The sequence below is a fragment of the Genypterus blacodes genome, unplaced genomic scaffold (genome assembly GCF_046128005.1).
Source record: "Genypterus blacodes isolate CSIRO-AG114 ecotype Tasmania unplaced genomic scaffold, CSIRO-AGI_Gbla_v1 ptg000059l_1, whole genome shotgun sequence".
In the NCBI taxonomy this organism is placed as follows: Eukaryota; Metazoa; Chordata; class Actinopteri; order Ophidiiformes; family Ophidiidae; genus Genypterus; species Genypterus blacodes.
Window position 1 is genome coordinate 493,428 of NW_027466871.1, and position 13,607 is coordinate 507,034.

General features: G+C 44.1%; 1 protein-coding gene across 2 annotated transcripts; it reads left to right on the plus strand.

The window, feature by feature from the left end:
* Positions 1-1,228: 1,228 nt before the first annotated feature.
* On the plus strand, positions 1,229-12,602 carry ptpn3 (protein tyrosine phosphatase non-receptor type 3). Of its 2 annotated transcripts, none has more exons than XM_076153673.1 (27): positions 1,229-1,386; positions 2,039-2,104; positions 2,737-2,878; positions 3,869-4,003; positions 4,152-4,194; positions 4,310-4,391; positions 4,711-4,755; positions 4,893-4,945; positions 5,139-5,256; positions 5,381-5,468; positions 5,609-5,697; positions 5,786-5,849; positions 6,072-6,277; positions 6,367-6,492; positions 6,606-6,767; positions 6,924-7,023; positions 7,106-7,183; positions 7,336-7,392; positions 7,638-7,794; positions 7,892-8,097; positions 8,283-8,373; positions 8,523-8,584; positions 8,797-8,943; positions 9,667-9,795; positions 10,684-10,829; positions 10,939-11,074; positions 11,924-12,602. In XM_076153673.1, the coding sequence occupies exons 3-27, from the start codon at positions 2,810-2,812 to the stop codon at positions 11,996-11,998; spliced, it is 2,664 nt and encodes an 887-aa protein (XP_076009788.1). In that variant the 5' UTR covers positions 1,229-1,386; positions 2,039-2,104; positions 2,737-2,809; the 3' UTR covers positions 11,999-12,602. The 2 variants fall into 2 exon arrangements, with proteins under 2 accessions (XP_076009788.1, XP_076009789.1); XM_076153674.1 differs by having other exon boundaries at positions 1,230-1,386; positions 7,922-8,097.
* Positions 12,603-13,607: the final 1,005 nt, after the last annotated feature.

Genomic DNA, 13,607 nt, shown 5'->3' on the forward strand with positions numbered 1-13,607 from the left:
CTGCACCAGCTAAAGTTTTCTACGCTTTTTACATTTTCTCGCAGGTTAAACAGATTTCTAGATGGAGCATTTCAGGAGGCGTAGGCTGAGTCAGACCTCTCTGCTACAAGCCACTCTTTCCTTTTAGCAGCTGGAATCTGTGAAGATGGGAGAAAAAAATCTATGCTTTTCTTCTTCTGCTTTCTCTGTATAATATTTTTTACCACTGTTATCTGCTTAGTCTTCTCTTTCTCAAATGGGTCTTACATTTACACCTGGCTCTCTATGGACTATCATTTTTACCATTAAGGTTTTAAGGTTTCAGCTTCCCTGCTGTGATTACTGCTCCCCTGTAAACAAACTATTAAATACTACTATGATTAGTGGTTTTATTAGCATATTGACTTGGGGGCCCTTGGTAAACACAGGTAAAGGATGATGGTTATATATATATATATATACAGTATACAACAGAGTATTTTGGTCAAAGTTGAAAAAAATGAAAATGTGATTTGGGGAATGAAGTTATAATGTTTCAGGGAAAAAGTAAAAGTGTCACTGATGCAAATTCTTGGGTGAATAAAGCCATAACATTTTGGGGAAAAGGGCAATACAGTATAAACAAACAGGAGAGCTCAGCCTGTCAGCCTGTGTGTCAGAGCGAAGGACACAGAGGCCCTGGTGCAGTTGACCTTTAGCATAGGCGTCTCAAATGAGGAAACACTTCAGATTTACTACAGATAAGTATGAGGACATAGAAATACTTCTGTATGGGCTTGGCTGTTTTTGTATTTGCAATACATTACAACTGTCTCCTTGAATTATTTTGATTTTACTTTAAAAATAATATGACTCTCCATAAGATTTCAACTTTATTCTTAAAAATATTACGCAGGTATTCTCGCAACATTTTCACACTTTCTCTTTAATTATTAGGACTTTATTCTTGAAAATTTCTTTTATTCTCTTTTTTTAATTATCTTTTATTATTATATTATTTTACATGCTACATAATATTGACTAGTAATAGTTAATGTATAGCCAATCGGGCCCCTTTTAGCATATGCATACCTATTTCAGCCCTGAGTATAAGTATTAGTATTGAGTATAAAGTATATATATATAGTAAAGTATACATTTTGGTTGATCAAGTACTTTTCGTCTCATTCCGAGGTTTGGCGTGCGCGCCGCCGCCGCGAGCGCGCATTCCTCTCAGCCAAGTGTTCGTGAGCACGCGCGGTGGCGGCGGAGGGGCGGGGCCGCGCGGAGTCAGCAGCGCAGCCTGGGATGAGAAACTTGTCCCGGATATTTACCTCACCGTACCTGCCGCCAGACGCGCCCGTCCCGAGGGTTCCACCCCGGACAACCGCACTACTACTCGGAGGAAAATGCCCCGGTTGTAAAAAGGTATAAAAGCGTTTCTCTTGTACGCATTTTCTCCACGTAACGAACATCTTACTTAGCCGAGTTGCTGCGAGTGTGTGTGAAAGTTTTGCGAATGGTCTGTTCCTCCTTCTGGGTGTAGCTGTAGATAACTTCAGGTTATTGTCAACAGGTCCGCGTTATGGCTCAAAGTACACACAGGTCACTGCAGAGTTCATGCTCGATACACTGCTATCACAAACACGGGCCTCGTACTTTGAGACAGGCGCTGTTTATATATATGTGTGTGTGTGTGTGTGTTTGCGTTGGGTCAGCTAGAAGGAGCTGTAGGTGTGCTAGCTAGGTGTCTGTAGGTGACAGTGTGGTACAGTCCAGTGCTTTGGCCTGTTACATAAAGTTTTACTGTTGTTTTAACCGCAGCAACATAAGCTGCACTGTAGCTACATGATACGGTCGGAAAAATCACAACATAACACTTATAGAAGCATGATGCAAAGCGTCCTTAGAAGTCATAGTCTCCATAATAATTCATCATTCAAAAGTAACAGTAACGTGCAAATTCATTAGAGCCCTGATGGAAAAGAACAAGTCGTCAAAGTGAGGCGAAGTGAGTTTAATATATTCTGAATGTGTCACTGTGTTCAAACATTAACTCAAAAACGCTGTGTGCCTTTAGAAAGAGTGTGAGACAAATCAGCCTGGATCCATTAATCGTTCACCTGGAAACCAAGTCTGGACACATGTAAGTACACACACGCACACGCACGCACGCACACATACACAGTCAAGCGTATGGATGCTGACCCAAACACACATCTATTCCCATATAACTTATTGGCTTTGAGAGTGTGTGCGTGTGTTTGTGTGTGTGTGTGTGTGCGTGTGCGTGTGTGCCTGTGCCTGTGTGTGCACCTGTGTGTGCATGCATGCGTGCATGTCTGTTTGTGTTCATGCTGCATGCTGAATTGCTCCCAGTGGCTGATCTGAGATCTGCTGTAGCACAGTAGATAGGCGTGTTCAACCAGGAGAATATTTAACATTCTTATCATTCAGCTGTCTGCAGAAGGTGGAGAGATGCAGAGGGAGAGAGAGAGGGAGGGAGGGAGAAAGAGAGAGAGACAAGGGGCATGTTCAGACCCGGGCCAAATAAGAAGGAATTACACAAACACACATACACAGTCACTCCTTCACATTCATGGTGCATTACTCACTGCAGCCTGTGAGTCCGTCCAGCACATGTATTACTCACAGCACCATATCATCCTCAGGGAGTTGCTTTCATTGGAACATAAAAGCCTGGAAATATCTCACACTGTCTTTGTGGTTTCGTGTGTGTGTGTGTGTGTGTGTGTGTGTGTGTGTGTGTGTTTCCAGGTCTGCACTGGGTGACAAACTGACGGCAGGGTGTTTGTCTTGAGATGCAGTCAGAGTTACCGTGGTAACAGACATGCCAAAACCGGACCTGCTCTGCCTAGTTCAGCTGCTGGACGGCACCATCCAGACCTTCAACGTCAACGTGCGTAATACAGAAATGCGACGCACAGACACACATCCTTCCCTGTCTCTTATTGAGGAGATCATATGTTGCTTCTGTCTGCCTCTGTGTTGTGCTAATGATTGTAGTGTCAGTGCATGATTTAGTGACAGACTCTTCTTTCCTTTTCCCATTGATCCGACTCTTCCACGTCACTGTGACCTTGGTTTGAAGGGCTTTTTCACCTTCTGCAGCATACAGCGCTTTTCAAGCTTGAGAGCATTTTACATCATCTGCATGTGACATCAATGACAGCTTTATATGTACATACACACGATCACATGCATAAAAGCAAGCAGAGAGTGAAGGCACAATGTTGCTGTCTAGGACAGCAGCTGTGCAGCATCTTTATGTGAGCCACGGGAGACCATGGAGACTGCTGATGGTGTAATGTGTGCAGGGATTTCAATATTAAATCCTCCCTCTCTCCACATGTGGCTCCTGTGATTGTCAAGTAGGCACTAAGTAGGGCTGCAACTAATCATTATTATCATATATTTATATATATATATCATCATTGAATGCATAGTAACAGCTTGTTTGTCATGACATCTTATCAGCTTTCTGACATAATATTTTGTCAATTCAGTTTGAGATGGAGAAGGCACTCTAATGTCACTAGATTCATGATTAATATTAGAAACAGTACATTACATTACGATCATTTGGCAGACGCTTTTATCCAAAGCGACTTACATTACATTACCACCCTTCGCAGAGGGGGGAGCAATTGAGGGTTCGGTGCCTTGCTCAGGGGCACCTCGGCAGTGGCTCGAACCGGCGACCTTCCGGTTCCCAAGCGGAAGCACTACCCACTGAGCCACTGCCTCACCAGTGGCTCAGTGGGTAGTATTATATAGAAACACCTCTATATAATACAGCATACGATTACATCAGAACACCACAGTGTGTGTTTACATGTACCAATCAGCAGCTGTGTATCATCACATGTTTGTTGTTTGCCTCTTGCAGAAGCAGGATGAGGGCGTGGTTCTGTTGGACCTGGTATGTGACCACCTGGGCCTGCAGGAGAGGCAGCTCTTCAATCTGCAGATCAGAGAATCCAGCACGGCCATCGTCTCCATCACAGCCAACACATACTCGCCTGTGAGCTGCAAGTTCTGCTCCATATTTAGGCTGGGATTGTAATGTACTTGTAATGTGCTGTATACTGCAGATACAGGGCGTACATACATACATAGAGTCGTTTTAATACCTGTGTGTCAATGTGCTGATGAGTTTCCTTTCTTTTTAGAGATGGCTGGAACCTGAGAAACCACTGAAGAAGCAGATTAAAGGTTTTATTTTAATATTCTGAATGTCAAAGAGTGTTTAATTGTATTTCAAGATAAGAGATGTAGGAGAGACATCGTAGGCTCCTCATAATGGAAAGTATGACATCTCTCTCTGCAGGTCTTGTTTCTCCCTTTTATCTGCACTTCAGAGTACGTTTCTTCATCTCTGATCCTAACTCTCTGCAGCACGAACAAACAAGGTGAGTGTGTCAGCTTTTATGTTGTGATTTTGTAGTTAATATACAGCATTACCCGGTACTGATCCTGGACAGGTTACATGGTTCAGAATCGCTATTTTCACAGGAATTATAGGAAATATTTGAGAATTACTCTGTGAGGTTGGTTTAATTTAACATAATGGTTTGTGTCTACTTGGCCAAAGAAAGGAATTCACAGTACAGTGGCAGGTGGAAATGAGAGACAAAAATAGCAACATTCCAAACCACATTTTTGTAAATGGTTTCTGCGGGACATTGTGGAGGGAGTTTGTTAAAGTTCCTATTGTCTTTATTTCTGCAGGCACCTGTACTTCCTCCAGATCAGGAGTGACATCAGGGAGGGAAGGTTAGTATGATATCATAGGAAAACACTCTGACACACCAAAACCAACACACAAGCCTACACACACACAGCCACCTACCCCCTTGTGTGCAGTTTTGCGTAAAGCTGTGACAATGTGTAATCATAGTGTCTGGCTGCAGGTTGGAGTGCCCGCTGAGTGCAGCTGTAGTGCTCTCTTCTTACGCTGTTCAGTGTAAGTCAGCTTCCTATCTCTTTGTTGAGAAACAAGTGATTAATGACTTAATTATAACTGTGTGGGTAATTATTCCTGTCGAGGATGCTCTCATTATACAGCTACAGTACCCCAGTTATGTGTGTATTTAAATGTGTAGCTCCGGCTCTGTGCCAGTGTGTGTTTACTCAATGTCTCTTTTCACCTGGTGTAGCGGAACTGGGGGATCACTGTCCGTCTCAGCTTCCCGCGTACCTGTCAAAGTGCCACTTCCTCCCCGAGCAAGATGAAGATTTCCTGTCTAAAGTGGAAGATCTGCATCCACAGCACAAGTAATTTAGAAGTCAGATCATTCCGTGTAGTTACTATTCAGAGATCACTGAAGTGAGCTTAGGTCCCTGTTCTTGTACTTGAAACTGTGTGTGTGTGTATGTGTGTGTGTGTGTGTGTTTTCAGGGGGCTGAAGCAGAGTGAGGCAGAGCTGTGTTTCCTCAACACAGCAAGAACACTGGAGCTGTATGGAGTGGAGCTGCATGCTGCCTTGGTAGTCTGCTCGTCTTAATTAAAATTTCATTTAATGTCTCTGTTATTGTTTAACTTCCTCCACTTCCCTTTTTTTAGTCTTTTTAATTTTGTCGTCGTTTGTCTCTCTGTACTCCCAACTTTAACTGGACCCCCTCTCAGGACCCCAACAATTCCCCTCTGATGGTGGGCTTGGCTTCAAGTGGTGTTGCAGTCTTCTGCAATATGATTTGCTCCAGTTTCTTCCCCTGGTGAGTAATGATGTTATTGATTATATGGCTCGTTTCCGTAATTCCCAAGTCTTCAATCAGTCGTCGTCTTCTTCTTCTTCTTATGCAGGGGTAACATCATCAAGATTTCATTTAAGAGGAAGCGCTTTCTTATACATCTGAAACGTAAACATGTGAGTGCCACATCTTTTCGTGTCATTCTGCTGTCATATTAAAGTGTAAAAAATGTGTTTGTGAAAGAATATTCTAGAAAGATCAACTCCACATTTACATGGTGCACAAACACTTCAACATGACATTTAAAGATGAAAGCAAAGGGTGAATTTTAGTTTTGCATTACAAAGAGACCATCATATTTAAAACAAAATAGCCAAATCCTCCCCGGTGTGTTGTAGGGGGAGACCCAGGACTGTGTGATATCTCTGGTGATGCCCTGCTCCAAAACCTGTAAGAACCTGTGGAGGTCCTGTGTGGATCATCATTCCTTCTTCAGCTCCAATCGGACTGCCAGAAGCCACACACAACACAATAACAGCACAGTTCAGTCCTACAGCAAGCTGATAACACAGCACCTGGGCCTGGGCAACAGTAAAACAGAGAGGTGATTACACACAGGTATATTTGGAGTCACAGCTTATCATAAATACTAAACTTTACAAATTTTTCTCTCCTTTTCTTCCTAATCTGCAGTGGTCCAGTATGCCGGCGTGTAGTGGGAGGGATGGTGTGGAATGCAGTCCTGCAGAGGTCCATATCATCAGAGTATCTGGAAACCATGAGTCTGCCCTCCAGATCCCCCCCAACGACTCCAAACTGGTACGACTTGCAACTGCGACTGCCTCACATTCACTCTGCTGGCCTTATTTTTCTGTCCAACACCATGAACTCAATTGGTTTTGAGCAAGATTGCCATTTTGTGTGTCTGCCAGGCGAAGTCCTCGAGTTCGACATGGTATCCGTAAGCCCCGCCCATCCTCGGCGGAGCTGACCAACGACCTGAAAGACATGTCAGAAGGGGAAGATGTCTTCTACACATACAGGGCTTCAGTCAGCAGCAGCAAGGACAGTGAGGGAGATACTTTGTCGCGTCAGTAAGTATCAGAATAGAAATATTAATGTCTTTTCAAAGCATTTTCTTCATTATAGTATGTGAGCTTTGTGAACCTGTCAAAGAGATGACCACAGTGTGTAAGTCTTCCATTAACCTGCCGTTCAGATGTAAAATGTCCTTCTTTTCTCTATTTCAGGCTCTCTGGAACACAAGGGCTCGAAGATGTTTTGACACCAATTGATGACATCAGTATAGGAGAGGAAGATGGTGAACACAACTCGCACTACCGGGACAAGGTCAGATGTCTAATCTCTTTTTTGTGTAAGTGTGTGTGTAATCATACCTGTGTATTCCTAACCGATGTGTGTGTCTGTGCAGAGTGTTCTCGGTGACGGTGATTTGCTGCTAATTCGTATTGCCCCCGATCACGACGGCAAGTTTGGCTTCAATGTTAAAGTGAGTTTCTCATGCATTCTTCGTGTTTTACGCACATGCACATGCACACCCACACACACTCACAATCAGTGCACGGTTGTTAAATGTCTGAATCAAAGGCATTATTTGTGTGTTGGCTCTTGCTCCAAAACATGTTTCTTGACTCCTCCTAGGGTGGGGTAGACCAGAGGATGCCTCTTGCTATATCCCATGTTAAGCCTGAATCTCCAGTAAGAACTGACTCACTTATGTTTGTGTCTTCATGGTTTGGTGTCTATGTTTTGTCAAAATCACTCAGAGAAAATGTCAATATTTTCTGAATGGACTGATGGATGGGTCTGGGGGGTGGTCTGATGGCCGCAGAGACAGACAGACAGATATTGTGTCAGACAGGTAGATGGATGGATGCACAGACTAACAGATGGATGAATGTTTGGAATGAGAATTGATGTTTACAAGACCATTTTGTTTGTAGGCAGGCCGCTGTGATCCCAAACTTCTGGAGGGAGACTTTGTGGTCCTCATCAACGGTCGAGACATTTCTGAACACACACACGACCAAGTAGTCATGTTCATACGAGCCAGCCGGGAGTCACATTCCAGAGAGCTGGCCTTGCTTATCAGACGTAAAGGTGTGTTTGTGTGTGTGTCTGTATGTGTGCACTGCTGAAAGAATGACAGTGTGGGATCCAAGCGTTCACACTCTATGTCGTGTCTCTATGAATATAGATCATAGCCCTGATGGTCCTTGTGTTCCAGGTCCTGGGCGAGTGGCGCCCCTGCTGCAGTTCCCTCCCGCCCTCACACTCACATGCCAATCACCGGAGGACAAACCACAGTCACCCGGCCAGTCAGAGCAGGTCACTACACTAGAGGAATCAATGAGGCAGCTGGAGAGAGGAATCCAGTCAGGCACACTCTGCTTCCACTTTGAGGTATTTCAGATCCTGCTGGAAGCTAAACTGGATTTTTTTTTTTAACATTTTAAGACAAAAGTAGAGTTTTGTCTTCCCCACTCACTTATTTGGAAACCACGTAAAGTCTTGGAAAGGAATGTGTAGCTTTTGTTTGAGTGGGTGTGTTTTTGTGTTTACGTGCATTTGTGTGTTTGTGTTTCCAGAATTTATACAGGAGAAAGCCTGGTCTCTCCCTAAGCTGTGCTCGGCTCTTTGAGAACATGGACAAGAATCGATATAAGGACGTGTTACCCTGTAAGCACCGCCTCTTTCTCTTCTCTACCCGGAACTTTCCTGTCTCACCTTGGCCTAGAGCTCATCACTGTGACGCCTCGTGAAATTTAATTGGCCCTGGCTGTGATGGGTTGATGGCCCTGCTGACCCTCACCCTGCTTTCCTTTCAGATGATTCTAGCAGAGTGGTGCTTCAGGGCCAGGAGGACTACATCAATGCCAGCCACATCACGGTCCGCATCACTGATATGAACGTGACATGATTGTGTGTCTCGTCTCTGTATGACATTTTTATGTGAACTCATCTGTCCTGTGTGTGTGTGTGTGTGTGTGTGTGTGTGTGTGTGTGTGTGTGTGTGTGTGTGTGTGTGTGTGTGTGTGTGTGTGTGTGTGTGTGTGTGTGTGTGTGTGTGTGTGTGTGTGTGTTTATCTGTCTGTCTCTTAGGTTTCCGCCCCAGTGTCTGGTGTGTGTTTACGCTATGTTGCAGCTCAGGGTCCATTGCCACAGACGTGCACTCATTTCTGGCAGAGTGTTTGGGAGCAACAGACACACACCATCATCATGCTTACAACTCTCACAGAGAGGGGACGGGTATACATATTTTATCATGTTCACCATTCTTACTGTAAACAGCCTTATTTAACAGGAATGGAAATAAGTACACAGCTTGTAAAAGGCTAAAAAATGAAACGGCTCAATATCTTAACACAATGTGAATACTGTAGAGGCAGCACCGCTATTATGTTGTAGTTGATTGTCCATGATGATCACCATAATTACAAGATGGTGATAACAGATGTTGTGTGTTTATATTCAGGTGTGTGTTTTTATAAATATCCCAAAATAATCATTGGGAGAAGTTGAGAATAATTGCAGGGCTTCACAGGCTGGTGAATATCTAAATACTGTGTAAGATGAAGGCAGGGAGGTGAATTATTAGAGGGTGTAGACACACCGCACAGAGGCAGCGAGGCAGCGAGGTATCAAGGTCTCGCTGAATGAAGCTGTCTCTGTCTCAGCTTGCCTGTTGCTTGGTAACCAGATGCTCTCATTAATTGATCATTTTCCTGATTTTTGTCAAGTGGGCTGTTTGCTGTGTCATTCAGGATTGTACACACATGAGCACAAGCACACATGTACACGTACACACAGGTCTGTTCACCTCCCGCTGCTGATAATTTCCTTTTTTCCCTCGGTCTTGCTGATTTCAAGAGCACAGAGAGCAGCTGAAGTATTGTCAAGAGTAAATTGTATCCTGATGGATGACGCATGTCAGAAGTAATGTAATTTGTTGATGATGTCATACTCTTGCAGGCAAAGTGCCACCAGTATTGGCCACATCCACCAGAAGTGAAGGATTATGGGCACTTGAGGGTGAAGTGTCACTCAGAGGAGTGTAACCTGGCCTACGTCACTCGTCAGTTCACCGTGACCCACACACAGGTAGCAAAGCCACACCTGCCTTCATATCTGCATGAAACATCAGCAACACAAAGCCACCACAGTCACATAACATGGAGCTGTACTGTGTGTGTGAGCAGGAGCGTGTCCTATGTTCCAGCCATATGTCATAACTGAGCTCACCACAGGCAGCAACTATTCTGGAGCAAAGTAACAACAGCCAACATGGACTTCCGTGTGGGCGGGTTAATGAATGCGTGGGTGGGTTTGTGTGTGTGGGTGGCCAAATGCATTTGTGTGACTAACTGAAGGTTTTGTCGTGGGTGTACAGGGGCGTGCTGGTGTATTGTGTTCTTCCTTTGCACCTGGGGAGTTAATTTGTGTGCGAGTCTCAAAAGAAGTTGTGTGGCAGATCATTTCAAAAGCTGTTTTCCCACATTAGCCTGGCTTGAGTAGGTAAATAAATACACAGATAATGCTCAAAGAGGCGATGAGGTATGAAGGCACACGCATGCGTACCCAGATTGTGCTGTGCGGGCCCATCTGCTCCTCTGGCTGAGTGTGTGCATCCCTGCGTGGAGTCACAGGCCACGTGCCCATCACAATGTCTAAACTCAGAGATTCCCCTCCACGCCCTCACTTTCCCCCAGCTCTGGTCTTTTCCTACGTCCTGTCTCCACCCACCTGTTTTCTGTTTCCATCCTCCTGTTCCTCTTAAATTCCCAACCTGTCTCACCTGATCATGTGTTCTCCCCATCTGCTCAGTTTTTTCCATAGTTGCAACTGTTTTTTCTCTCTAAATCACAGAGTGTTGTCAGTGTAGGTGGATCTCTCAAAAAATTACATTTAACTTTTTGAAAAAAAACACACAGTATACACTTTGTTTTTATTCTCCCTCTCTCTCGCCGTGATGCGTGGGCGCGTGTTCAGCGAGGCGAGGAACGTCCAGTCACACACCTGCAGTACGTAGCGTGGCCGGACCACGGCGTACCCGACGACCCCTCTGACTTCCTTCAATTCATCAGCTCGGTCAGAGGGAGGAGGAGAGGTGATGAGCCACTCATGGTACACTGCAGGTAACACATACACACACACACACACACAAGCAGACAGTGCACGCAACTCTGCGCAGACTCTGCTTGAATCTATAATTAATGCTACATTTGAACTGAATTATGATTTCAGCGCCGGTATTGGACGGACAGGTGTTCTGATCACCATGGAAACAGCGCTGACTCGGCTGGATGAGGGTCGACCGGTGTTCCCTCTAGACATTGTCAAAACATTGAGAGATCAACGAGCCATGATGGTTCAGACCACGGTACAGAGACAGGTTTACATTTTCAGAAAGCACCTTATCTCAATAATTTTTTTACCCAGTAATGTAGATATATAGGTATTATTTACATGCCTGATGTTTTACTGATACACAAGTTTGAGTTTTGAAGTGGACAGAAGGTTTTAATTACCACAAGATCAAACCAATTAGTCTACATGTTGACACCAGCTTAATTACACAACCATGCTCAATTAATTTAATAATGTCATGGTAACAGCACGGGATGAAGCCACAGAGGACAGCTGTGTGTGTGTGTGTGTGTGTGTGTGTGTGTGTGTGTGTGTGTGTGTGTGTGTGTGTGTGTGTGTGTGTGTGTGTGTGTGTGTGTGTGTGTGTGGGGAGTAAAGGTCTCTTGGCAGTCTATAACGTCACAGATGACCAGTTTCTGACCTGCTTAGGCTCTTTGGTCAACCTCCCCTTTATTTATCCACAGAAAATTAACTGCTACAGTATCTCACTGTCGGCTACTGAGCAGGTCCACTGGAGCAAGTTGCAGTTGGGTGCCCCGCTGTGTGGCACCCTGTGGTTGTTGTTCAGGGACAGGAAAGTGTTACTTATTGCTTTGATAGGCGGACATGCTTGTTGGCCACTGGCACCCTTTCAATCACAAGCCTGCTTCCAGATCACTGCTGCTACTCTTATTTTGAAAGGAGATCTCAGAGGCGTCTCGTCTGTGATGTGTGTGCGCCGATGGATCACTAACTTGTTTGGTTGTGTCAGGCTGTAATGGAAAACAAGCAGTCAGGCGGCATATTTACTCCCAGGACAGGGTAGGATCCATGCGTACTGTTGTCCAATAACTAATAATACATTGTGTGTTGTTTGTTCCAGTGCCAGTTCCAGTTTGTGTGCGAAGCCATACTGCGGGTCTACAAAGAGAAAACGGAGGGATCTACAGCACCGTAGCCCACAAATGCAAACACGACCAGACCATATACACATAACCAGTTCTGCCGTATCTCATAGCAAGTTCCCTTCCATAGAGAGAGACCTACCGTGCTACAGAGATCCAACACAAGCTGGGCTGTGGGACCAGTAGCGAGACTGGAAATGAGAGTATAACTAGCCTCAGAACACAGCCATCTGTGATCTGTAAAGCCTAGATTCAGCATTAGAATATGAGTCTTACACCTAGTGAGCCTTAGTTTTTGCTGAAAGTGTATTAACCTTGTAGAGGCTGCGTCTCCATAGAGATTGATATAAGACTGATGTGAGAGGCCACACGGGAATCATTCCTCTACTTATTAAGCTGTGTGGACCTCAGAGCTGTGCCTTAGACTGATGTGTCCCAGCCAGTGGATCGAACGGGGGGACGGGAGCGGGGTCAGGATCATTTTTATCTGTATCTGTATTTATGAGCGAGTGTTATAACACAGCAGGTTTGAAATCACTACAGCAGATAAGGTCAAAGCACCGATTTCTGTCAGCCAGAGGAGCACCGGACCCACTGTTCTCTCAATCACATTTAAATTATTAAGACACAGAATAAACATGTTGATTTATACCCATGTGTTCACGTGGTGTTCTATTGGACTGTTCATATTCACTCAGCTAGTTTATGTGCAACAAGAATACATTGTAACTGTTGTTCAGGTTTGATAAGTGTGGCGATTCAGTGTTTAGTGGTGTCGGGTTGCTTTATATCGACGTGTCTCCTGTATGGAGAACATTCTAGAACCATCATTCAGTATAATGCAGTCCATATCATTACCAACTATCAGGTTTACCTAAAGGATATATTTAGATAGTGTGTTCTACGCATTATCAGCCTTTCCCTCCACTCCTTTGTAGACCTCTGGACGTGGGATAATGAAGCTGCTCGCTGCTGAACATCATAAAAGAGAAGCCTGCTTATTTAACCTTCAGCTCTGAAATCTGGCATTCAGTAAGAGATACAATGTAAGCATCACAAATGACAAACTAATGCAGTATGGAGGATAGAATAATCTCAAAACAATAAACACTTTGGCTCATTTTACTATGTTAATATGACTTAGATTAGATATGGCATGTACGTGTATGTACTGTCAGTCAATATTACTTCATCCCTTTAAATGATGGGTCAATGTACAAGTATTAAGAGTTGGCCTTATCTTTTGTCATTTGTAATGATTCACCACCATTTATTGCTGGAACGCTTCCCCTTCACTCAGACGAGCCACATCTAGAATAAAGAAACTGACTGGTAAAACCAAAAACCAACATTTGTTTAGCTGTTTCCTCTGTGAATGCACAATGGTGAAGCTTTGAGTCTATTGTAGTTGGACAGAGTGAAATCTCATTAAAAATGTGTGCTAATCGCTAATAAAAGAGATGCGTGATATCACAGCAATAACCATCATGCGGCTGTTAGTCACATATTGAAGAACAGGTTGATAATTAATCCTAAATTAGACAGACATTTGGAAAACACTGCTCAGACCCTTCCAGCAACAAGATAGCAAAAAGCATAAATTAGCCTTGAATTTCTTACTTGTAATTGTTTGCTGAGGTATTATTAGAATAAATTGATCAC